The sequence below is a fragment of the Tursiops truncatus genome, chromosome 1 (genome assembly GCF_011762595.2).
Source record: "Tursiops truncatus isolate mTurTru1 chromosome 1, mTurTru1.mat.Y, whole genome shotgun sequence".
Classification (NCBI taxonomy): Eukaryota; Metazoa; Chordata; class Mammalia; order Artiodactyla; family Delphinidae; genus Tursiops; species Tursiops truncatus.
In genome coordinates this window covers 102,106,218-102,130,777 of record NC_047034.1, presented here as the reverse complement: position 1 = coordinate 102,130,777, position 24,560 = coordinate 102,106,218, and the positions used below count along the sequence as shown (strand labels likewise).

The 24,560-nt window shown below is 37.2% G+C and overlaps 1 protein-coding gene and 1 pseudogene across 16 annotated transcripts in view; both read left to right on the top strand.

Moving 5' to 3' along the window:
- Positions 1–24,560, top strand: part of CCDC18 (coiled-coil domain containing 18) — a 126,492-nt gene that overhangs the window by 85,079 nt on the left and 16,853 nt on the right. For 14 of the 16 annotated variants that reach the window (XR_004528209.2, XR_012334511.1, XR_004528208.2 and 11 more), the window contains 3 exons: positions 8,824–9,027; positions 12,200–12,337; positions 16,112–16,312. Coding sequence is in view for 13 of the 16 variants with exons in the window: in XM_033863408.2 (XP_033719299.1) it covers positions 8,824–9,027; positions 12,200–12,337; positions 16,112–16,312 (543 nt within the window). In the remaining 3 variants the exon portion in view is untranslated. The remainder of the gene's footprint in view (positions 1–8,823; positions 9,028–12,199; positions 12,338–16,111; positions 16,313–24,560) is intronic. The other 2 variants (XM_073810870.1, XM_033863450.2) reach the window with 2 other exon arrangements.
- LOC109547367 (archaemetzincin-2 pseudogene) lies at positions 12,349–16,095 on the top strand (annotated as a pseudogene).

Genomic DNA, 24,560 nt, shown 5'->3' with positions numbered 1-24,560 from the left:
TATACATATACATATGCTCCCATATCTCTTCCCTCTTGCATCTCCCTCCCTATCCCACCCCTCCAGGCGGTCACAAAGCACCGAGCTGATCTCCCTGTGCTATGCGGATGCTTCCCACTAGCTATCTACCTCACGTTTGGTAGTGTATATATGTCCATGCCTCTCTCTCGCTTTGTCACAGCTTACCCTTCCCCCTCCCCATATCCTCAAGTCCATTCTCTAGTAGGTCTGTGTCTTTATTCCTGTCTTACCCCTAGGTTCTTCATGACATATTTTCCCTTAAATTCCATATATATATGTTAGCAAAATTTGTCTTTCTCTTTATAACTTACTTCACTCTGTATGACAGACTCTAGGTCTATCCATCTCATTACAAATAGCTCCATTTCATTTCTTTTTATGGGTAATATTCCATTGTATATATGTGCCACATCTTCTTTATCCATTCATCTGATGATGGACACTTAGATTGTTTCCATCTCCTGGCTATTGTAAATAGAGCTGCAATGAACATTTTGGTACATGACTCTTTTTGAATGATGGTTTTCTCAGGGTATATGCCCAGTAGTGGGATTGCTGGGTCATATAGTAGTTCTATTTGCAGTTTTTTAAGGAACCTCCATACTGTTCTCCATAGTGGCTGTACCAATTCACATTCCCACCAGCAGTGCAAGAGTGTTCCCTTTTCTCCACACGCTCTCCAGCATTTATTGTTTGTAGATTTTTTGATGATGGCCATTCTGACTGGTGTGAGATGATATCTCATTGTAGTTTTGATTTGCATTTCTCTAATGATTAATGATGTTGAGCATTCTTTCATGTGTTTGTTGGCAGTCTGTATATCTTCTTTGGAGAAATGTCTATTTAGGTCTTCTGCCCATTTTTGGATTGGGTTGTTTGTTTTTTTGTTATTGAGCTGCTTATAAATTTTGGAGATTAATCCTTTGTCAGTTGCTTCATTTGCAAATATTTTCTCCATTCTGAGCGTTGTCTTTTTGTCTTGTTTATGGTTTCCTTTGCTGTGCAAAAGCTTTGAAGTTTCATTTGTCCCATTTGTTCATTTTTGTTTTTATTTCCATTTCTCTAGGAGGTGGGTCAAAAAGGATCTTGCTGTGATTTATGTCATAGAGTGTTCTGCCTATGTTTTCCTCTAAGAGTTTGATAGTTTCTGGCCTTACATTTAGGTCTTTAATCCATTTTGAGCTTATTTTTGTGTATGGTGTTAGGGAGTGATCTAATCTCATACTTTTACATGTACCTGTCCAGTTTTCCCAGCACCACTTATTGAAGAGGCTGTCCTTTCTCCACTGTACATTCTTGCCTCCTTTATCAAAGATAAGGTGACCATATGTGCATGGGTTTATCTCTGGGCTTTCTGTCCTGTTCCATTGATCTATCTTTCTGTTTTTCTGCCAGTACCATACTGTCTTCATTACTGTAGCTTTGTAGTATAGTCTGAAGTTAGGGAGCCTAACTCTTGCAGCTCCGTTTTTTGTTCTCAAGATTGCTTTGGCTATTCAGGGTCTTTTGTGTTTCCATACAAATTGTGAAATTTTTTGTTCTACTTCTGTGAAAAATGCCAGTGGTAGTTTGATAGGGATTGCATTGAATCTGTAGATTGCTTTGGGTAGTAGAGTCATTTTCACAACGTTGATTCTTCCAATCCAAGAACATGGTATATCTCTTCATCTATTTGTATCATCTTTAATTTCTTTCATCAGCGTCTTATAATTCTCTGAATACAGGTCTTTTGTCTCCTTAGGTAGGTTTATTCCTAGATATTTTATTCTTTTTGTTGCGATGGTAAATGGGGGTGTTTTCTTGATTTCACTTTCATATTTTTCATCATTAGTGTATAGAAATGCCAGAGATTTCTGTGCATTTTGTATCCTGCTACTTTACCAAATTCATTGATTAGCTCTAGTAGTTTTCTGGTAGCATCTTTAGGATTCTCTATATATAGTATCATGTCATCTGCAAACAGTGACAGCTTTACCTCTTCTTTTCCGATTTGGATTCCTTTTATTTTTTTTTCTTCTCTGATTGCTGTGGCTAAAACTTCCAAAACTATGTTGAATAAGAATGGTGAGAGTGGGCAACCTTGTCTTGTTCCTGATCTTAGTGGAAATGCTTTCAGTTTTTCACCATTGAGGACAATGTTGGCTGTGGGTTTGTCATATATGGCCTTTATTATGTTGAGGAAAGTTCCCTCTGTGCCTACTTTCTGCAGGGTTTTTATCATAAATGGGTGTTGAATTTTGTCGAAAGCTTCCTCTGCATCTATTGAGATGATCATATGGTTTTTCTCGTTCACTTTGTTAATATGGTGTATCACATTGATTGATTTGCATATATTGAAGAATCCTTGCATTCCTGGAATAAACCCACTCGATCATGGTGTATGATCCTTTTAATGTGCTGTTGGATTCTGTTTGCTAGTATTTTGTTGAGGATTTTTGATCTATGTTCATCAGTGATATTGGCCTGTAGTTTTCTTTCTTTGTGACATCCTTGTCTGGTTTTGGTATCAAGGTGATGGTGGCCTCATAGAATGAGTTTGGGAGTGTTCCTCCCTCTGCTATATTTTGGAAGAGTTTGAAAAGGATAGGTGTTAGCTCTTCTCTAAATGTTTGATAGAATTTGCCTGTGAAGCCATCTGGTCCTGGGCTTTTGTTTGTTGGAAGATTTTTAATCACATTTTCAATTTCAGTGCTTGTGATTGGTCTGCTCATATTTTCTATTTCTTCCTGATTCAGTCTTGGCAGGTTGTGCCTTTCTAAGAATTTGTCTATTTCTTCCAGGTTGTCCATTTTATTGGCATAGAGTTGCTTGTAGTAATCTCTCATGATCTTTTGTATTTCTGCAGTGTCAGTTGTTACTTCTCCTTTTTCATTTCTAATTCTATTGATTTGAGTCTTCTCCCTTTTTTTCTTGATGAGTCTGGCTAATGGTTTATCAATTTTGTTTATCTTCTCAAAGAACCAGCTTTTAGTTTTATTGATCTTTGCTATCGTTTCCTTCATTTCTTTTTCATTTATTTCTGATCTGATTTTTATGATTTCTTTCCTTCTGCTAACTTCAGGGTTTTTTTGTTCTTCTTTCTCTAATTGCTTTAGGTGCAAGGTTAGGTTGTTTATTTGAGATGTTTCCTGTTTCTTAAGGTAGGATTGTATTGCTATAAACTTCCCTCTTAGAACTGCTTTTGCTGCATCCCATAGGTTGTGGGTCGTCGTGTTTCCATTGTCATTGGTTTCTAGGTATTTTTTAATTTCCTCTTTGATTTCTTCACTGATCACTTCGTTATTAAGTAGTGTATTGTTTAGCCTCCATCTGTTTGTATTTTTTACAGATCTTTTCCTGTAATTGATATCTAGTCTCATAGCGTTGTGGTTGGAAAAGATACTTGATACAATTTCAAATTTATTAACTTTACCAAGGCTTGATTTGTGACCCAAGATATGATCTATCCTGGAGAATGTTCCATGAGCACCTCAGAAAAATGTGTATTCTGTTGTTTTTGGATGGAATGTCCTATAAATATCAATTAGGTCCATCTTGTTTAATGTATCATTTAAAGCTTGTGTTTCCTTATTTATTTTCATTTTGGATGATCTGTCCATTGGTGAAAGTGGGGTATTAAAGTCCCTTACTATGAATGTGTTACGGTCGATTTCCCCTTTTATGGCTGTTAGTATTTGCCTTATGTATTGAGGTGCTCCTATGTTGCGTGCATAAATATTTACAATTGTTATATCTTCTTCTTGGATTGATCCCTTGATCATTATGTGGTGTCCTTCTTTGTCTCTTCTAATAGTCTTTATTTTGAAGTCTATTTTGTCTGATATGAGAATTGCTACTCCAGGTTTCTTTTGGTTTCCATTTGCATGGAATATCTTTTTCCATCACCTTACTTTGAGTCTGTATGTGTCTCTAGGTCTGAAGTGGGTCTCTTGTAGACAGCATGTATATGGGTCTTGTTTTTGTATCCGTTCAGCCAATCTGTGTCTTTTGGTGGGAGTATTTAGTCCATTTACATTTAAGGTAATTATCGATATGTATGTTCCTATTCCCATTTTCTCAATTGTTTTGGGTTCGTTATTGTAGGTCTTTTCCTTCTTTTGTGTTTCTTGCCTAGAGAAGTTCCTTTAGCATTTGTTGTAAAGCTGGTTTGGTGGTGCTGAACTCTCTCAGCTTTTGCTTGTCTGTAAAGGTTTTAATTTCTCCATCAAATCTGAATGAGATCCTTGCTGGGTAGAGTAATCTTGGTTGCAGATTTTTCTCCTTCATCACTTTAAATGTGTCCTGCCAGTCCCTTCTGGCTTGCAGCGTTTCTGCTGAAAGGTCAGCTGTTAACCTTATGGGGATTCCTTTATGTGTTATTTGTTGTTTTTCCCTTGTTGCTTTTAATATGTTTTCTTTGTATTTAATTTTTGACAGTTTGATTAATATGTGTCTTGGCATATTTCTCCTTGGATTTATCCTGTATGGGACTCTCTGTGCTTCCTGGACTTGATTAACTATTTCCTTTCCCATATTAGGGAACTTTTCATCTATAATATCTTCAAATATTTTGTCAGTCCCTTTCTTTTTCTCTTCTTCTTCTGGGACCCCTATAATTCGAATGTTGGTGCGTTTAATGTTGTCCCAGAGGTCTCTGAGACTGTCCTCAGTTCTTTTTGTTCTTTTCTCTTTATTCTGCTCTGCATTAGTTATTTCCACTATTTTATCTTCCAGGTCACTTATCCATTCTTCTGCCTCAGTTATTCTGCTATTGATCCCATCTAGAGTATTTTTCATTTCATTTATTGTGTTGTTCATCATTGTTTGTTTCCTCTTTAGTTCTTCTAGGTCCTTGTTAACTGTTTCTTGCATTTTGTCTATTCTATTTCCAAGATTTTGGATCATCTTTACTATCATTATTCTGAATTCTTTTTCAGGTAGACTGCCTATTTCCTCTTCATTTGTTAGGTCTGGTGGGTTTTTATCTTGCTCCTTCATCTGCTGTGTGTTTTTCTGTCTTCTCATTTTGCTTATCTTACTGAGTTTGGAGTCTCCTTTTTGCAGGCTGCTGGTTCGTAGTTCCCTTTGTTTTTGGTGTCTGTCCCCAATGGCTAAGGTTGGTTCAATGGGTTGTGTAGGCTTCCTGGTGGAGGGGACTAGTGCCTGTGTTCTGGTGGATGAGGCTGGATCTTGTCTTTCTGGTGGGCAGGTCCACGTCTGGTGGGGTGTTTTGGGGTGTCTGTAGACTTATGATTTTAGGCAGCCTCTCTGCTAATGGGTGGAGTTGTGTTCTTGTCTTGCTAGTTGTTTGGTATAGGGTGTCCAGCACTGTAACTTGCTGGTTGTTGAGTGAAGCTGGGTGCTGGTGTTGAGATGGAGATCATTGGGAGATTTTCGCCATTTGATATTATGTGGAGCTGGGAGGTCTCTTGTGGACCAGTGTCCTAAAGTTGGCTCTCCCACCTCAGAGGCACAGCACTGACTCCTGGCTGCAGCACCAAGAGCCTTTCATCCACACGGCTCAGAATAAAAGGGAGAAAAAGTAGAAAGAAAGAATTAGTAGAAGTAGAAAGAAAGAAGGAAAGAAAGAAAGAAAGGAGGGAGGGAGGAAGGAAGGAAGGAGGGAAGGAAGAAGAAAAAGAAAGAAGATGAAGTAAAATAAAATAAGATAAAATGTAATAAAGTTATTAAAATAAAAAATAATTATTAAAAAAAAAACGGATGGATAGAACCCTAGGACAAATGGTGGAAGCAAAGCTCTACAGACAGAATCTCACACAGAAGTGTACACATACACACTCACAAAAAGAGGAAAAGGGGAAAAAATCATAAATCTTGCTCTCAAAGTCCATCTCCTCAATTTGGGATGATTCATTGTCTAAAGGAGGGAGGGAAGGAAAGAAAGAAAGAAGATAACATAAAATTAAATACAGTTATTAAAATAAAAATTAATTATTAAGAAAAAAAATTAAAAAGAAAAAAAAACAGACGGATAGAACCCTAGGACAAATGGTGGAAGCAAAGCTATACAGACAAAATGTCACACAGAAGCATACACATACACATTCACAAAAAGAGGAAAGGGGGAAAAATCATAAATCTTGCTCTCAAAGTCCACCTCCTCAAAATGGGATGATTTGTTTTCTATTCATGTATTCACAGATGCAGGGTACATCAAGTTGATTGTGGAGCTTTAATCCGCTGCTTCTGAGGCTGCTGGGAGAGATTTCCCTTTCTCTTCTTTGTTCTCACAGCTCCCAGGGGCTCAGTTTTGGATTTGCCCCCCCCCCCACTGCATGTAGGTCACAAGAGTGCATCTGTTCTTCGCTCAGGCAGGACAGGGTTAAAGGAGCCGCTGAGTCGGGGGCTCTGGCTCACTCAGGCCAGAGGGAGGAAGGGGCACGGAGTGTGGGGCGGGCCTGCGGTGGCAGAGGCCGGCGTGGTGTTGCACCAGCCTGAGGCGTGCCGTGCGTTCTCCCGGGGAAGTTGTTTCTGGATCCCGGGACCCTGGCAGTGGCAGGCTGCACAGGCTCTTCGGAAGGGGGGTGTGGATAGTGACCTGTGCTCGCAGACAGCCTTCTTGGTGGCGGCAGCAGCAGCCTTAGCGTCTCATGCAGGTCTCTGGGGTCCGCGCTTTTAGCTGTGGCTCGAGCCCGTCTCTGGAGCTCCTTTTAGCAGCGCTCTTAATCCCCTCTCATCGCACACCAGGAAACAAAGACGGAAGAAAAAGTCTCTTGCCTCTTCGGTAGGTCCAGACTTTTCCCCGGACTCCCTCCCGGCTAGCCGTGGTGCACTAACCCCTTCAGGCTATGTTCAAGCCGCCAACCCCAGTCCTCTGGCGGGTGAGCAGACAAGCCCATCGGGCTGGTGAGTGCCGATCGGCACCGATCCTCTGTGCGGGAATCTCGCCGCTTTTCCCTCCGCACCCCTGTTGCTGCACTCTCCTCCGCGGCTCCGAAGCTTTCCCCCTCCGCCACCGGCAGTCTCCACCTGCGTAGGGGCTTCCTAGTGTGTGGAAACCTTTCCTCCTTCACAGCTCCCTCCCCCTGGTGCAGGTCCCGTCCCTATTCTTTTGTCTCTGTTTTTTCTTTTGCCCTACCCAGGTACGTGGGGAGTTTCTTGCCTTTTGGGAGGGCCGAGGTCTTCTGCCAGCGTTCAGTAGGTGTTCTGTAGGAGTTGTTCCACGTGTAGATGTATTTCTGGTGTATCTGTGGGGAGGAAGGTGATCTCCGCCTCTTACTCTTCCGCCATCTTCCTCTCGTCTAAAATCTTTATATTTTAAACTGATTGGTTTTAGTATGTGATTGGTATTTAGTATGCACAGAAACTGTGCCATAAGTATTTTTAGGCTAATTATTTGTGCCAGATACCTACTATTTTCCTTATCTTATTAATTACTTTATTCTGATGTTCTGATTATAGGTGAGGTTATCATCTTATTTGTCTTTATATTCCTTATAGGCATTTGCATATCTCTCACATAGTAAATCCATGATATATGCTCACTTGATCAATAAATATATGTATGTTTTAATTGAGAACCTACTATGTGATAGAACTGAAGATCAGATATTAATAGGATGCACTCCTTTGTCCTTGAGGGACTCTATCCAGAGAATGAATTAACAGATAGTTGTATTTTATTGAGGCCAAGTACATTGAGTTGCCAGATAAAGTTTGATGACTTCATATCATCAGTTTGCATGTGTGTTGACTACTGAACTCATTCCACCCACTTGCCTTTTTTTAAAAGTGAATTTGTTTCTAAGAGCTCTCATGGATGTAACTTTTTTTTGTTTTTAAATACTATACTCAACTTTAAAACTTAATATCAATATATAGCTCTTTATTGTGTTTGATTAATTGATTATCTGTCTCTTCCAGTTGAATATAAACTCCACAAGGGTAGCCACTTTGTCTCCTCTGTTCACTCCTTTATCCTCAACACCTAGAATAGTACATATCACATAGTAAGCATGAATAAATATTTGTTGGATTATATATCAATACATAAATTAAGCAGGGTCTCTGAGACCAAGTTTGAGCCCCAGTGAGAAAAAAGAAAGGTTACTGGCTCAATCATTTCATGTTCCTTAACAAGGGCTGGCTAAAAATATTTACATGAGATTTATACTGATATACAACACTGTTGGACCTTAGGCCCCCATTCTAGACATTAGGGTCCTAGTGATTTGTACTGGTTTCTTTCCTTCTTATCAGCCCTAAAGTCAAGCGTCATTATCTACCATCTAATCTACCTCACTGAGCCAATTTAGAACTAATTTACTTTTTACTGATTTCTTTTTCTCTAAGAAATAATACTTTACTAGGGATTTAACTGAGGAATGTAAAAGGTTTTCAGAAGGAGTAGTAGTCCCAATAACAAATTTCCCTTTTGCAGTGAATAAGATCATCCTTAACCAAGCTGTGTGGGTTAGTGGTAGGTTTTGATTATTCACGCCAGTATATTCTCCATCTTTGACATGGATAATGAAATATTAACGTCTTTCTTCTCTTTATATTATTATATATTCTGTGATGTTGCATCATAATGTTAAAGGATTATGCAGCTTGCATATTAAAGTCATGTAAAATATACCAGTGAGTCCCAGATTTATTACAGTACTTTTGTCATTTTTTTATCATTAAAAAAGAAAACATTTTCGAATGTTAGTTTCACAGTGGATGATATTCATTATATGTTAAATTATATAGAGGTTTAGTTGGGAGGGGTTAAGTCATTTATTAAAAGAGAAATCAGAGTAAGAATAGGTTATCTGTATCATTTTATTTTGAAACCTACAAATATCTTGTGCATTTCAGGTTATGAAAGAGCAGGAACAGTACATTGCAACTCAGTACAAGGAGGCCATAGATTTGGAGCAAGAATTGAGGCTATCTCGGGAGCATTTGCAGAACTCTCATACAGAATTGGTGGAGGCTCATCGTCAACAAGTGCAAGCACAGAGAGAAGTAGAAAGGCTGTCAAGTGAACTGGAGGAAATAAAGCAACTCTCTAAAGAGAAAGTAATCCCTATTCTAATTTTACCTTACTGAAAATACTAAAATTTTTAACCTTTACTTTTTCGACTATAGAATATAGTTCTTACAAAAGTTAATTGTGTTCCACAACAATGTGAATGTATTTAATACCACCAAATTTTACACTTAAAAATGATTAAGGTGGTAAATTTTATGTTATGTGTATTTTACCCAAATTTTTTAAAAAACTGTTATATTTAGCACAGCATTGTAGTGTAACTTGGAAGTCTCTCAGAACTGAGTATTAGTCAAACTAATTAGTTTTCAATAAAATGAGTTATAAAGCACTTTCAGACTTTCAAGTGAATTTGAGCTATCACTCAAACAAAAAAAATAAATCTAATAAATCTTTTTTAAAAGATTTATTCATTATTTATTTATTTAATATAATTTATTTTTGGCTGCATTGTGTCTTAGTTGCAGCACACGGGATCTTCATTGAGGCATGTGGGATCTTTCATTGCAGCACACAGGCTCTTCGTTGTGGCACGTGGGCTTCTCTCTAGTTGTGGCATGCAGGCTCCAGGGTGCGTGGGCTCGGTAGTTGTGGCGCTTGGGCTCCAGGGCGCATGGGTTCTGTAGCTTGCAGCACGCGGGCTCTAGTTGAGGCACGCGAGCTCAGTAATTGTGGCACACTGGCTTAGTTGCCCCGCAGCATGTGTGCTCTTAGTTCCCTGACCAGGAATCGAACCCGCGTCCCCTGCATTGTAAGGCGGATTCTTTATCACTGGACCACCAGGGAAGTCTCTAATAAATCTTTTTTAGTAAAAACTTTTTACATTTGTAGCCATTCATATATGAAAACTGACTATCTAAATTTATAACTGTTAGAAACCTGCAGTCCAGAACCCTTGGGGAGGAAAAGAGCTTTTAAATAGCAAGAGCACTAATATAGATTGTATTTCCCTAGTATTAGATAGAAAGTTAACAACTTGGCTTAAAAATATTTAGATTGATATATGTGAGTTAATTACTTAGACTTCGAAAAAAATGTATTTATTGGTATTCTAGAAAAGTTCTTGTGATTTTTCTGCTTTCTATTATGGTTACTAATTCAGTATGGGAATTGACTGAAAATGTTTTTACATTTAGCCTTGGTTAACCTAATGACATTTTTATTCACATTTCTGGGTGGTTAGACTAATAATAAATATACAGGGAATTTTTACTAGAATGTCAGGCACATGGGAGTCTACTAGGAAAAGGGAGGCTATCTTTTATCTCATTTCTATCCTTATCAATAGTATCTAAATGTAGTATAATTGATTTTATCTGATAAACTAAGCTCAGTTAATCAAATAAGTAAGTGAAAGTGGGGAATTATTAAAAATGACATTTTAGGCCTTCCCTGGTGGCGCAGTGGTTAAGAATCTGCCTGCTGATGCAGGTGACATGGGTTCGAGCCCTGGTCCTGGAAGATCCCACATGCTGCAGAGCAACTAAACGCGTGCATCACAACTACTGAGCCTGCTCTCTAGAGCCTACAAGCCACAACTACTGAAGCCCATGTGCCACAACTACTGAAGCCCACGCACCTAGAGCCAGTGCTCCACAAGAAAAGCCACCACAATGAGAAACACTTGCACCGCAACCAAGAGTAGCCCATGCTTGACGCAGCTAAAGACAGCCCGCACGCAAAAACGAAGACCCAGGGCTTCCCTGGTGTCACAGTGGTTGAGAGTCCGCCTGCTGATGCAGGGGACACGGGTTTGTGCCCCAGTCCGGGAAGATCCCACATGCTGCAGAGCGGCTGGGCCCGTGAGCCATGGCCGCTGAGCCTGTGCATCTGGAGCCTGTGCTCCGCAACGGGAGAGGCCACAACAGTGAGAGGCCCGCGTACCGCATAAAAAAAAAAAGAAAAAATGAAGACCCAGTGCAGCCCCAACGCAGCAAAAGATAAATAAATAAATAAACATTAAAAAAAAAATGACACTTTAGGGCTTCCCTGGTGGCACAGTGGTTAAGAATCCACCTGCCAACGCAGGGGACACAGGTTCAAGCCCTGGTCCAGGAATATCCCACGTGCTGCAGAGCAACTAGGCCCGTGCGCCACAACTCCTGAGCCCCCGTGCCTCAACTACTGAAGCCCGCGTGACTAGAGCCCGTGCTTCGCAACAAGAGAAGCCACCACAGTGAGAAGCCCGCTCACCACAACGAAGAGTAGCCCCCGCTCGCCGCAACTAGAGAAAGCCCGCGCAGCAACGAAGACCCAATGCAGCCAAAAATAATAAATAAACAAAATAAATACATTTATTTTTAAAAAATGACACTTTAAGTATTATATTTTAACCCAAAAATCTAAGTTTACATTCATGCGTTAATCTTTTAATGTGGGACCAAATCTTGGTTTTTGGTGTATGGTAGGGTCACTTGATTAAAATTCCACCTAGTCTTTCTTGCATAAACCATACTCATATTCCATCATCTATAGTTTCCAATTTTAGTTTCTTAAAATGGAAAAAGAATTGAAAGACATTTGTGAATCAGAGGATAGCATCTCGTATTTTTTATGGGATTTCACACAATATTTTACAACTATCCTGACTGGTTCTAATTGGGTAGCAAATGTTTGTGACTCACTCATTGAATTGTCTCAAAGCATATAACTTAGTTTTCATATAAAAACATTCATTTTACATGCATATTTCATCAATGTTCATAATGTATAATAAAACTACATAATTGTAGTCACAAACACAACTAGCATAAATAGGTCTGGATAAATACACAACTGACTGTAGATAAGCAAACAGCACATCTGGTGAGCAAAAATGCATACCCATACCTAAGAGCAGACTATTATCTGCCAAAGTTCAGTGTTCTGTGGTTATTAGTTTATTTTACAAAATGCATTGGTTAGTGAACTTCTATTATATTATGATAACAAACAATATACTGATACTTTCCCATTAGTACTCTCTTAAAGATCTAGATTAAAATCTAGATTAATACATTTTTTAAAGTGTACATTTAATATGGTAACTGTGTATGAGTACATACACAGTATTATAAAAGATTAAGTATTATAAAAGATTAAGTATTATAAAAGATATAGTATTATAAAAGATTAAGATACTTCTATAAATGTGGTGAGTTGTTTAGCTATAATAGCCAAATAAACAAGTAATGTAACCTTTACTTAATATGTCATTTTAAGGAAGCTCATGGAAAACATTTAGCTGAAGAGTTGGGGGCTTCTCAAGTACGTGAAGCTCAGTTAGAAGTAAGAATGCAAGCAGAAATCAAGAAATTGTCAGCAGAAGTAGAATCTGTCAAAGAAGCTTATCATCTAGAGGTAAATAAAAATTTAATTTGTTCTATTACCCCCTGCTAAAGTGTGTTGATCTATCTGAACAAAGTATAAGTCTAGCTCTTAAATGTTCATTATAGAGTAATACATGTGGTCTTCCATTTCTGGTATCCTAAACGTATAACTTTTGCTTCATATCCAGTGAACTAATATTCTGTGGGGTTAAGAGGTTGAATTCTTTAGCCAGGCATCCTGGTTCTAAATCTCAGCTCATTACTTGACACTTATGTAACCTTGGGCAACTAACTTAACATCTTTAACTAAAATGGATATAATAATGCTATCTATTTCATAAAACTGTGCTGAGGATTAAATGAATTAGTGTAGTTAAAGTTCTTACACCAGAGCCTGGCACATCATTATCATTGTATCATTGGTTATAAAATAGCGCTTGCCAAAACTAACTGGAGGTATTTAATAACCAATATAAGCTGTTTCATGTGATGTAGATCTATTAATGTGTTGTAATTTTCAACATTTGCTCTGATAGTAAGTTAGAGAGGCAGTACAATACTTTTTATCTATCCATGTGTCCTGAGCCTTTATAGAAATGGGCAGTGTCACCCATTAGAATAGCATTTCTTGTCTTTTTAAAAACTATATTTGAAGATATCCAGAATTTATGTTTAAGATCTGAATAAATTACTTATGAAGTTCTAATAAAGCATTTTTCCGTATGGCAATGGTTGCAAATATATTTATATTAAACTCATTTCTAGGGAGTTTGGTAACATCTTTGTGAGGGATAAGTTGGGTTTGTGGTCACCATGTCTTGTTTAAATGCATTTAGAGTCAAATCTCTTTGAAAACATTGTCTGCCAAACAAAACACATTTGCAAGCTGAATCCAGTCCTCAGGCCAAGAGATTACAACCTTTGGTCTTTAGAGACAAATGTGAATGCTGATGAGTTCAGCATAATTATTTGATATTAGCTGGTCATCTTAGTGACCATCAGTAATAATTGGTCCATCTCAAGTATTTGCCAGGAACTACTCAGTATGCTTTTATTACATGGTCTGAATTTCTACTTTTATTTTAATCATCCAATTTTTTACTTTTAGTTTTATAAGCATCCTGAAATTATTTATAAGCAATAGTACATAAAATGAATTGTAAAAATTGGTTCTAGTATTGCTGTTTAATATCTGGTATTAATATTTTATATGCATCATATAAAAACACCTAATATGGATACTCGCACAGGGGCTGCAGCTGGTGTCTTGGAGGCCTGTCGGGGATGAAGGCACCCAGCACAATGCTTTTCCAGTCAGGCCCCAGACATGCTGGTCCTTTTAAGCCTCGTGGTGAAACAGCTGTTTAACCCATTCAGACAGAAAAATGAAAGCTCTACATAGGAACACGATGTGAATGGAAGAGACCTTTCATTATGCAAACAGTATGGAACTCTAAACAGACACTAAAAACAGCTCTCATCTTAAGAACCCAGCACTTGTGTCACAGTAAAAGTTAGGTGCTGGTGGAACAGCTTTTGATAAATGAAGACTTCCAGCCAGAGGGTGATACCTTTGGACCCATCTTGCATTCGTGATCAGATTGGATACCTCCCATCCTGAGGCTCCCCAAGACTTTTGAAAAGTTTTTCAGTGATCCTTACAGAAAGACACCCTCTCCAGAGAAATGCAGTATTTATATACAGTGCATTGGATCTCTAGGAAACACCAGAGTTATCAGTCAAGAATATATTAAATGACTCAAGGGCTACTGTGAAGCATTTTTCTGTGGCTTGACAGTAAAGCTCCTAGAACCAGTTCCTGTCTCTGCAAGGTGTTCTTTTAGAGTCAGTGATAACATCCAAAACCTACAAATTCATGCAGGGCATACCCTGAAGTTCTAAAAAATTAGAAGCCTAAAGATGCCTTCTGTGTTGTGGGAATAACACTGAGCATTACCCAAGAGATTCCCTGGAATTTTGCCTTTGGACAGGCCTCTTTAACAGATGGTATGGGGATATTCAGCCTTGTCAGGTATGGCGTTTTTTTAATAGTTTATCTTATGAAGGCAAGGTAAAGAAGCTGCAGAGAACACCTTCAAACGACTATTCAATTTTTGATAACTATTACATTCCTGAAATGACTAGTGTTTTGCCACTTTGATCCTATAAGACTTTAACCCATGAGGTTGGACACAGATTTGGACTTTAACACTGCCAGTGGCTTGAACATCTAATGCAAGGTTCCAAAGATTTGGGAAAAGCTGACCAGTGCCCCCTAAACTTTTACCCTATCTGTTTACACAAGTTACAGCATGCTATTGGTTGTAGCACTGTGGAAGGGTACAAAGCGCTGGTGAGGTGGATTGAAGATGAATCTGCTGACACACCTCCCTCCAAAACATAGTCATGAGGATAATGTGAATTTGCCAAAACCTGTAGAAGCCTTTAAGGAATGGAAAGAGTGGATAATAAAATGCCTTGCTATTTTCCAAAAATAAGGACCTTCAAATAGGAGTAATTAAAATAAATACTTACAGGTTAAAAAATATATATATAGGTTTTTTTGTTGTTGTTCTTAACAAAGATTTTTTTAAAGTGTGTATGTTGGTTGAATATAAAAATGAGAGGATATGTCATTAAAGTAATAGGAAAGGAGATCAATAATTTTTAACTGTAATTTTTAAAATACAGGTTTCAGAGTTGTCAGAAAAGTTATTTAATTGCAAAACTCCTGATTTTTTTCAATGAAAATGAGATTTTTTTAAACTTTATTATGGAAAATTTTAAACATATTCAAAAGTAGAATAGTATAACTCTTCCTATATATTGTTCAACTTCAGTAATTATCAACTCACGGCCAATTTGATTTGATCTATAAGTATGTCGACCATCTCTTTTATCTAAAAGGAAATACTTTTGAGAATGAAAAAGGGTGCTATTAGTAACTACACCAGGATACCAGGCATAAAACCTAGACAGCTGTAGGCAAACTGGGAAGTATGGTCACCATATCTTTAACCTCACTCACTTCCCTTTCTTCCCTTCCCCACATTCCCCCACATATCACATTGTTTTGAAGCAAATCCCAAACATGATTGTTTCATCAGTAAACATTTCTAAAAGATACGGACTATTTTAATAAATTTATTTATTTATTTTTATTTTTGGCTGCGTTGGGTCTTCATTGCGGTGTGCAGGCTTCTCATTGCGGTGGCTTCTCTTGTTGCAGAGCACAGGCTCTAGGCACGCGGGCTTCAGTAGTTGTGGCTCGCAGGCTCTAGAGTGCAGGTTCAGTAGTTGTGGTGCACGGGCTTAGTTGCTCTGAGACATGTGGGATCTTCCCGGACCAGGGTTCGAACCCGTGTCCCTGCATTGGCAGGTGGATTCTTAACCACTGCGCCATCAGGGAAGTCGGATGAGGGCTATTTTAAAAAAACATAACCACAATGCTATTATTACACCTAAAAATTGACTTTAATTCCTTAATATCATCATACATCCAATCATTGTTCAGATTTCCTCAGTTATCACAAAAATGTCTTTATAAGCTATAAAGCTGATTTGTTCAAATCAGGATCCAAAAGCAGTCCATGGTATTTCGTTAACTGTTCTTAAGTAAATTTAAAACTATGGGTTCCTTCTCCCCTTTTTCCCTCTAGTATGTTATTTGTTGAGAAATCATGTTTGTAACTACAAACAGAATTTACTTTCATTTAAGTGGAAATGGAAAGTATTAGAATGTTGTTGAAACCAACTTCACCCTGTTTTCTTTCTTCCTTTCCTTTTCAATTTTGGGGCTATGTAGATGATTTCACATCAGGAGAAGCATGTAAAGTGGAAGATTACTGCTGATTCTCAAAAGACTTCTGTTCAGCAACTAAATGAACAGTTAGAGAAAACAAAACTAGAATTAAAAGAAGCTCAGGACACTATAAGCAATTTGCATCAGCAAGTCCAAGACAGGAATAAAGTAATTGAAGCTATAAACGAAGCATTACTTATTAAAGTAAGTAAACATATAAAAGTACATAAAGCAGAACTATAATGAAGTAAATTTATGACTTATTTTCCCATCCTTGTAGTTTGTAGAGGACTAAATAACCAAAAATTGACCTATTTGAATAAAATGCACTTTATTTAGAAGACACTGAATTTGGACATTATTAATTTGATATGTATCATATTACCACAGGAGAAATAATTTACGTTCAACCATGAACTTAAAAAAAATTTTGTGTGTGTGTGTGAGAACATTCAAGTTCTAATCTTTCAGCAAATTTCAATTATACAACTAGTGTTACCAACTGTAGTCATCATGTTATATATTAGATCCCTCAGACTTTAGTCATCTTATACCTGAAAGGTTGTACCCTGTTAGCAACCTCTCCTATTTCCCCCACCACCCAGCCTCTGGCAACCACTTTCCTGCTCACTGTTTCTATGAGTTTGACTTTTTTTTTTTTTAAGATTCCACATATAAGTGATATCATGCAGTATTTGTCTTTCTCTGTTTTATTTCACTTAGCATAATGCCCTCAAGGTCCATTCATGTTGTTCCAAAGGGCATATTGTATATTCCATTGTATGTATATTTACCACATCTTTTTTTTTTTTAACATCTTTGTTAGAGTATAACTGCTTTACAATGGTGTGTTAGTTTCTGCTTTATAACGAAGTGAATCAGTTATAAATATACATATGTCCCCATATCTCTTTCCTCTTGTGTCTCCCTCCCTCCCACCCTCCCTATCCCACCTCTCTAGGTGGTCACAAAACACCGAGCTGATCTCCCTGTGCTATGTGGCTGCTTCCCACTAGCTATCTATTTTACGTTTGGTAGTACCACATCTTCTTTATCCATTCATCCGTTGATGGGCACTTAGGTTTTTTCCTTATCTGAGCTATTGTGAATAATGCTGCAATGAACATAGGAGTACAGATATCTCTGATAACCTGTTTTCATTCCCTTTGAATATATACCCAGAAGTGGTATTGCTGGATCGAATGATAGTTCTATTTTTAATTTTTGGGGGAAGCTTCATGCTGTTTTCCTTAATGGCTGTACCAGTTTACATGCCCACCAACAGTGCACAGGGGCTCCCTTTTTTCCACACCCTTGCCAACACTCATCTCTTTTTGATGTCTTTTTGATGATAGCCATTCTAACAGTATAAGGTGATATCTCATTTGATTTTGATATGCATTTCCCAGATGGTTAGTGATATTGAGTACCTTTTCATGTACCTATTGGCTCTTTGTATATCTTCTTTGAAAAAAATGTATATTCATTTCCTCTGCCCATTTTTTAATTAGATTGTTTCTTTGCTTTTGAGTTGTATGAGTTCTTTAGGTATTTTGGATATTAACTCCTTATCAGTAAATGATTTGCAAATATTTTTTCCCATTCTGTAGGTTGCCTTTTCATTTTATTGGTTTCCATTGCTGTGCAGAAGCTTTTTAGTTTATAGAGTGTGTACGGCCCCGGGCGTCCCCGGGAGTCCCGACCAGCAGGACAAATCCTTGTGAGTCCGAGGAGGAACCTGTGGGGGTTGAAAAAAGGGGGAAGGGCAGGAGACGCGAAAGAATGGAGGCAAGACAGAATCCTGATCAAGCCTCAAACTTTTATTGCTGCAGTAGCTGTATTTATACACTGCAGAGAAAGGGGGGCGGGATTCAGAATGAGGGAAGTACTTGGCTAATCATCATTGGTGCTGCGTGCGCGGGCTTTCATTTTAGGCGCGAACTTCTATCTCATAAATCAGGAAGAGAAGCAGGGTGTCGGCCATCTTCTAATGGCGAAAATTTCTTGGCTCCCAACAATAGAGTCCCTCTTTTTTATTTTTGCTTTTGTTGCCTTTGCTTTTAGTGTCAAATCCAAAAAATCATCACCACGCCTGATATCAAGGTGCTTACCCCGTGTTTTTTCTTATAAGAGTTTTATGGTTTCAGGTCATAAATTTAAGTTTTGAGTACAGTTTGAGTTGATTTTTGTGTATAGTGTAGGATCGGGGTCCAGTTTCATTTTTTTACATCTGGCTCTCCAGTTTTGCCAGCACCATTCATTGAAGATACTGTTCTTTCCATTGTATTGTATATTCTTAGCTCCTTTGTCATAAATTAATTGGCTATACATGCATGGGTTTATTTCTGGGCCATCTATTCTGTTCCATTGATCTATGTGTCCATTTCTATGCTAATATGTACTATACTATAGCTTTGTAACATGGTTTGCAATCAGGAAGTGTGATGCTTCCAGCTTTGTTCTTCTTCAAGATTGCTTTGGCTATTTGGGGTCTTTTGTGGTTGCATACAAATTTTAGGATACCTTGTTCTATTTCTGTGAAAAATGCCATTGGAATTTTGATGGGGGTTGAATTGAATCTGTAGATCACTTAGGATAGTAAGGACATTTTCACAATATTAATTATTCCAGTTCATGAGCAAAGAATATCTTTCCATTTATTTGTATCTTCTTCAGTTTCTTTCATCAGTGTCTTACAGTTTTCAGTGTACAGGTTTTTCATCTCCTTGGATAAATGTATTTCTAGGCGTTTTATTCTTTTTGATGAAATTATAAATGGGATTATTTTACTAATTTCTCTTTCTGATAATTCATTATTAATATATAGATGTACAACAGATTTTTATATACTGATTTTGTATCCTGCTGTTTACTGAATTCATTTACTAGTTCTAACAGTTTTTTGATGGCATCTTTAGGGTTTTCTATATATAATATCATGTCATTTACAAACAGTTACAGTTTTACTTCTTCCTTTCCAATTTGGATTCCTTCTATTCCTTTTTTTTCCCCCTAATTTCTCTGGCTAGGACTCCCAATTCTGTATTGAATAGAAGTGGTGAGAGTTGGCATCCTTGTCTTGTTCCTGATTTTAAAGGAAATGCTTTCAGTTTTTCACAGTTGTGTAATATGTTAACTGTAGGTTTGTCATATATGACCTTTGTTATGTTGGAGTACATTCCCCCTATAACCACGTGTTGTGCATTTTCATCATGAATGGATATTGAACTTTGTCAGGTGCTTTTTCTGCATCTTTTGAGATGATCATATGACTTTTATCCTTCATTTTGTTAATGTGGTATCTCATTGATTTGCAGATGTTGAACCATCCTTATGTCCCTGGACCTAATCCCACTTGATCATGGTATATGATTCTTTTAATGCATTGTTGAATTCAGTTTGCTAATATTTTTTAAAAATATTTATTTATTTTAAAATACTTTTTTTTATTAAGTGATATTGGAGTATAGTTGCTTTACAATGTTGTGTTAGTTTCTGCTGTACAGCAAAGTGAATCAGTTATACATATACATACATCCACTCTTTTTTAGATTCCCTTCCCATCTAGGTCACCACAGAGCCCTGAGTAGAGCTCCCTGTGCTAGACAGTAGGTTCTCATTTGTCATCTATTTTATTTATAGTAGTGTATATATGTCAATCCCCATCTTCCAGTTCATCCTATCTGCCTACCTTCCCCCCTTGGTAACCATAAGTTTTTTTCTATATCTGTGACTCTGTTTCTGCTTTGCAAATAAGTTCATCTGTACCATTTTTCTAGATTCCACATGTAAGTGATATTATATGATATTTGTCTTTCTCTTTCTGACTTACTTCACTCTGTATGACAGTCTCTAGGTCCATCCATGTCACTGCAGATGGCATTATTTCGTTCCTTTTTGTGGCTGAGTAATAGTCCATTGTATATATGTACCACATCTTCTTTATGCATTCCTCTGTTGATGGACATTTAGGTTGCTTCCATGTCTTGGCTGATGTAAATAGTGCTGCAATGAACATCAGGGTGGATGCATCCTTTCAAATTATGGTTTCCTCCAGATATATGCTCAGGAGTGGGATTGCTGAATTGTATGGTAGCTCTATTTTTAGTTTTTTAAGGAACCTCCATCGTGGCTGTACCAATTTATATTCCCACCAACAGTGTAGGAGGGTTTCCTTTTCTCCACACCATCTCCAGCATTTATTGTTTGTAGATTTTTTGATGCTGGCCATTCAGTTTGCTAATATTTTTTGAAGATTTTCATGTCTATGTTCATCAGTGATGTTGGCCTGTAATTTTCTTTTCTTGTGGCATCCTTGTCTGGTTTTGGTATCAGGGGAATGCTGGCCTGGTAAAATGAGTTTGGAAATGTTCCCATCTCTTTTCTTTAGACTAGTTTGAGGAGGATTGGTATTAATTCTTAAATGTTTGTTAGAATTCACCAATAAAGCCATTTGGTTCTGGACTTTTGTTGTTGGGAGATTTTTTTTTTATTATTATTATTACTGATTCAATCTCCTTACTAGTAATTGGTCTATTGAGATCTCATTTTATATTTTCTTCATGATTCAGTCTTGAGTTGTATGTTTCTAGGATTTTACCTATTTTTTTCTTTGCTGACCAATTTGTTAGTGTATAATTGTTCATAGTAGTCCCTTTTGATCCTTAGTATTTTTTTGGTGTCAAGTTGTAACATTTCCTCTTTCATTTCTGATTTTATTTATTTAAGTTCTCTCTCTTTTTTTCTTGTTAAGCCTTGCTAAAGGTTTGTCTATTGTGTTTATCTTTTTAAAAACTCAGCTCTTAGTTTCATTGATATTTTCTATGTCTTTTTAGTCACTGTTTAATTTATTTCCACTCTGATATTCATTTCCTTCCTTCTACTAACTTTGGGCTTAGTTTGTTCTTCCTTTTTTATTTCCTAAGGTAGAAATTTAGGTTGTTTTATTTGGTATCTTTCTTGTTTCTTAATGTAGGCGTTTATCGCTATAAACTTCCCTCTTATGTCTGCTTTTGCTGCATCCCATAAGCTTTGTTGTATTATATTTCCATTTTAATTTGTCTTAAGATAATTTTAATTTCTCTGTTGATTTATTCTTTGACACATTGGTTGTTATGTAGCATGTTGTTTAATCTCCAAGTAATGGTGAATTTTCCAGTTTTCTTCTTATAATTGATTTCTACTTTTATACCACTGTAGTTGGAAGATGCTTGATATGATTTTAATCTTCTTAAATTTATTAAGACTTGTTTTGTGACCTAACATATGATCTGTCCTGGAGAATGTTCCATATGCACTTGAGAAGAATATGTACACTCCTGTCATGTGTTGGATGGAATGTTCTGTAAATGTTAAGTCCATTTGGTCTAACTTGTAGTTCAGGTCCAATGTTTTCGTATTGATTTTCTGTCTGGATGATCTATCCATTGATGAAACTGGGATATTAAAGCCCCCTACATTAATATGTTGCTGTCTGTTAATGCTTGCTTTATATATTTAGGTGCTCCTGTGTTTTTTAGGTGCAAAATGTTTACAAATGTTATATTCTTTTGTTGGATTGACCCCTTTATCATTATATAATGACCCTCTTTGTCTCTTGTTACACTTTTGGCCTAAAGTCTGTTTTTTTTTTTTAAATAAGTGTAGTTATCTCAGCTTTCTTTTGGTTTCCATTTACATGGAATATATTTTTACATCCCTTCACTTTCAGTCTATGTGTGTCCTTAAAACTGAAGTGAGTCTTTCTAGGCAGTATACAGTTAGGTCTTATTTTTTTATTAAACCACTCTGTCATTTGATTAGAGAATTTAGTCCATCTATATTTAATTATTGATAGGTATGGACCTACTATTGCCATTTTGTTCATTGTTCTCTGGCTGTTTTTAATTCCTTCGTTCCTTTCTTCTTCTGTTGCTCTCTTCCTTTATAATTTGATGATTTTCTATAGTGGAATGTTTAGTTTCCCTTATCTTTGTGTATCTATGATAAGTTTTGCTTTGTAGTTTTCTTGAGGCTTACATAAAACATCTTACATGTATAACAGTCTATTTTAAGTTGATAAGAACTTAACTTTGAATGTATACTAAAGCTTTACATTTTTACTCTGTCGCCCCTTTATTTTGTTTTTTTTTTTTTTTTTTTTTTAACATCTTTATTGGAGTATAATTGCTTTACAATGGTATGTTAGTTTCAGCTTCACAACAAAATGAATCAGTTATATATATACATATATTCCCATATCTCTTCCCGCTTGCGTCTCCCTCCCTCCCACCCTCCCTATCCCACCCCTCCAGGCGGTCACAAAGCACCGAGCTGATCTCCCTGTGCTATGCGGCTGCTTCCCGCTAGCTATCTACCTTACGTTTGGTAGTGTATATATGTCCATGCCTCTTTATCGCTTTGTCACCGTTTACACTTCCCCCTCCCCATAGCCTCAAGTCCATTCTCTAGTAAGTCTGAGTCTTTATTCCTGTTTCACCCCTAGGTTTTTCATGACATTTTTTTTTTTTTAATTCCATATATATGTGTTAGCATACGGTATTTGTCTCTCTCTTTCTGACTTACTTCACTCTGTATGACAGACTCTAGGTCTATCCACCTCATTACAAATAGCTCAATTTCGTCTCTTTTTATGGCTGAGTAATATTCCATTGTGTATATGTGCCACATCTTCTTTATCCATTCATCCGATGATGGACACTTAGGTTGTTTCCATCTCTGGGCTATTGTAAATAGAGCTGCAATGAACATTTTGGTACATGACTCTTTTTGAATTATGGTTTTCTCAGGGTATATGCCCAGTAGTGGGATTGCTGGGTCATATGGTAGTTCTATTTGTAGCTTTTTAAGGAACCTCCATACTGTTCTCCACAGTGGCTGTATCAATTTACATTCCCACCAACAGTGTAAGAGGGTTCCCTTTTCTCCACACCCTCTCCAGCATTTATTGTTTCTAGATTTTTTGATGATGGCCATTCTGACTGGTGTGAGATGATATCTCATTGTAGTTTTGATTTGCATTTCTCTCATGATTAGTGATGTTGAGCATTCTTTCATGTGTTTGTTGGCACTCTGTATATCTTCTTTGGAGAAATGTCTATTTAGGTCTTCTGCCCATTTTTGGATTGGGTTGTTTGTTTTTTTGTTATTAAGCTGCATGAGCTGCTTATAAATTTTGGAGATCAATCCTTTGTCAGTTGCTTCATTTGCAAATATTTTCTCCCATTCTGAGGGTTGTCTTTTGGTCTTCTTTATGGTTTCCTTTGCTGCGCAAAAGCTTTTAAGTTTCATTAGGTCCCATTTGTTTACTCTTGTTTTTATTTCCATTACTCTAGGAGGTGGGTCAGAAAGAATCTTGCTGTGATTTATGTCATAGAGTGTTCTGCCTATGTTTTCCTCTAAGAGTTTGATAGTTTCTGGCCTTACATTTAGGTCTTTAATCCATTTTGAGCTTATTTTTGTGTATGGTGTTAGGGAGTGATCTAACTTCATACTTTTACATGTAGCTGTCCAGTTTTCCCAGCACCACTTATTGAATAGGCTGTCCTTTCTCCACGGTACATTTCTGCCTCCTTTGTCAAAGATAAGGTGACCATATGTGCGTGGGTTTATCTCTGGGCTTTCTATCCTGTTCCATTGATCTATCTTTCTGTTTTTGTGCCAGTACCATACCGTTTTGATAACTGTAGCTTTGTAGTATAGTCTGAAGTCTGGGAGCCTGATTCCTCCAGTTCCTTCTTTCGTTCTCAAGATTGCTTTGGCTATTCGGGGTCTTTTGTGTTTCCATACAAATTGCAAAATTTTTTGTTCTAGTTCTGTGAAAAATGCCAGTGGTAGTTTGATAGGGATTGCATTGAATCTATAGATTGCTTTCGGTAGTAGAGTCATTTTCACAATGTTGATTCTTCCAATCCAAGAACATGGTATATCTCTCCATCTATTTGTATCATCTTTAATTTCTTTCATCAGTGTCTTATAATTTTCTGCATACAGATCTTTTGTCTCCTTAGGTAGGTTTATTCCTAGATATTTTATTCTTTTTGTTGCAATGGTAAATGGGAGTGTTTTCTTGATTTCACTTTCAGATTTTTCATCATTAGTATATAGGAATGCCAGAGATTTCTGTGCATTAATTTTGTATCCTGCCACTTTACCAAATTCATTGATTAGCTCTAGTAGTTTTCTGGTAGCATCTTTAGGGTTCTCTATGTATAGGATCATGTCATCTGCAAACAGTGACAGCTTTACTTCTTCTTTTCCGATTTGGATTCCTTTTATTTCCTTTTCTTCTCTGATTGCTGTGGCTAAAACTTCCAAAACTATGTTGAATAAGAGTGGTGAGAGTGGGCAACCTTGTCTTGTTCCTGATCTTAGTGGAAATGCTTTCAGTTTTTCACCATTGAGGATGATGTTTGCTGTGGGCTTGTCATATATGGCCTTTATTATGTTGAGG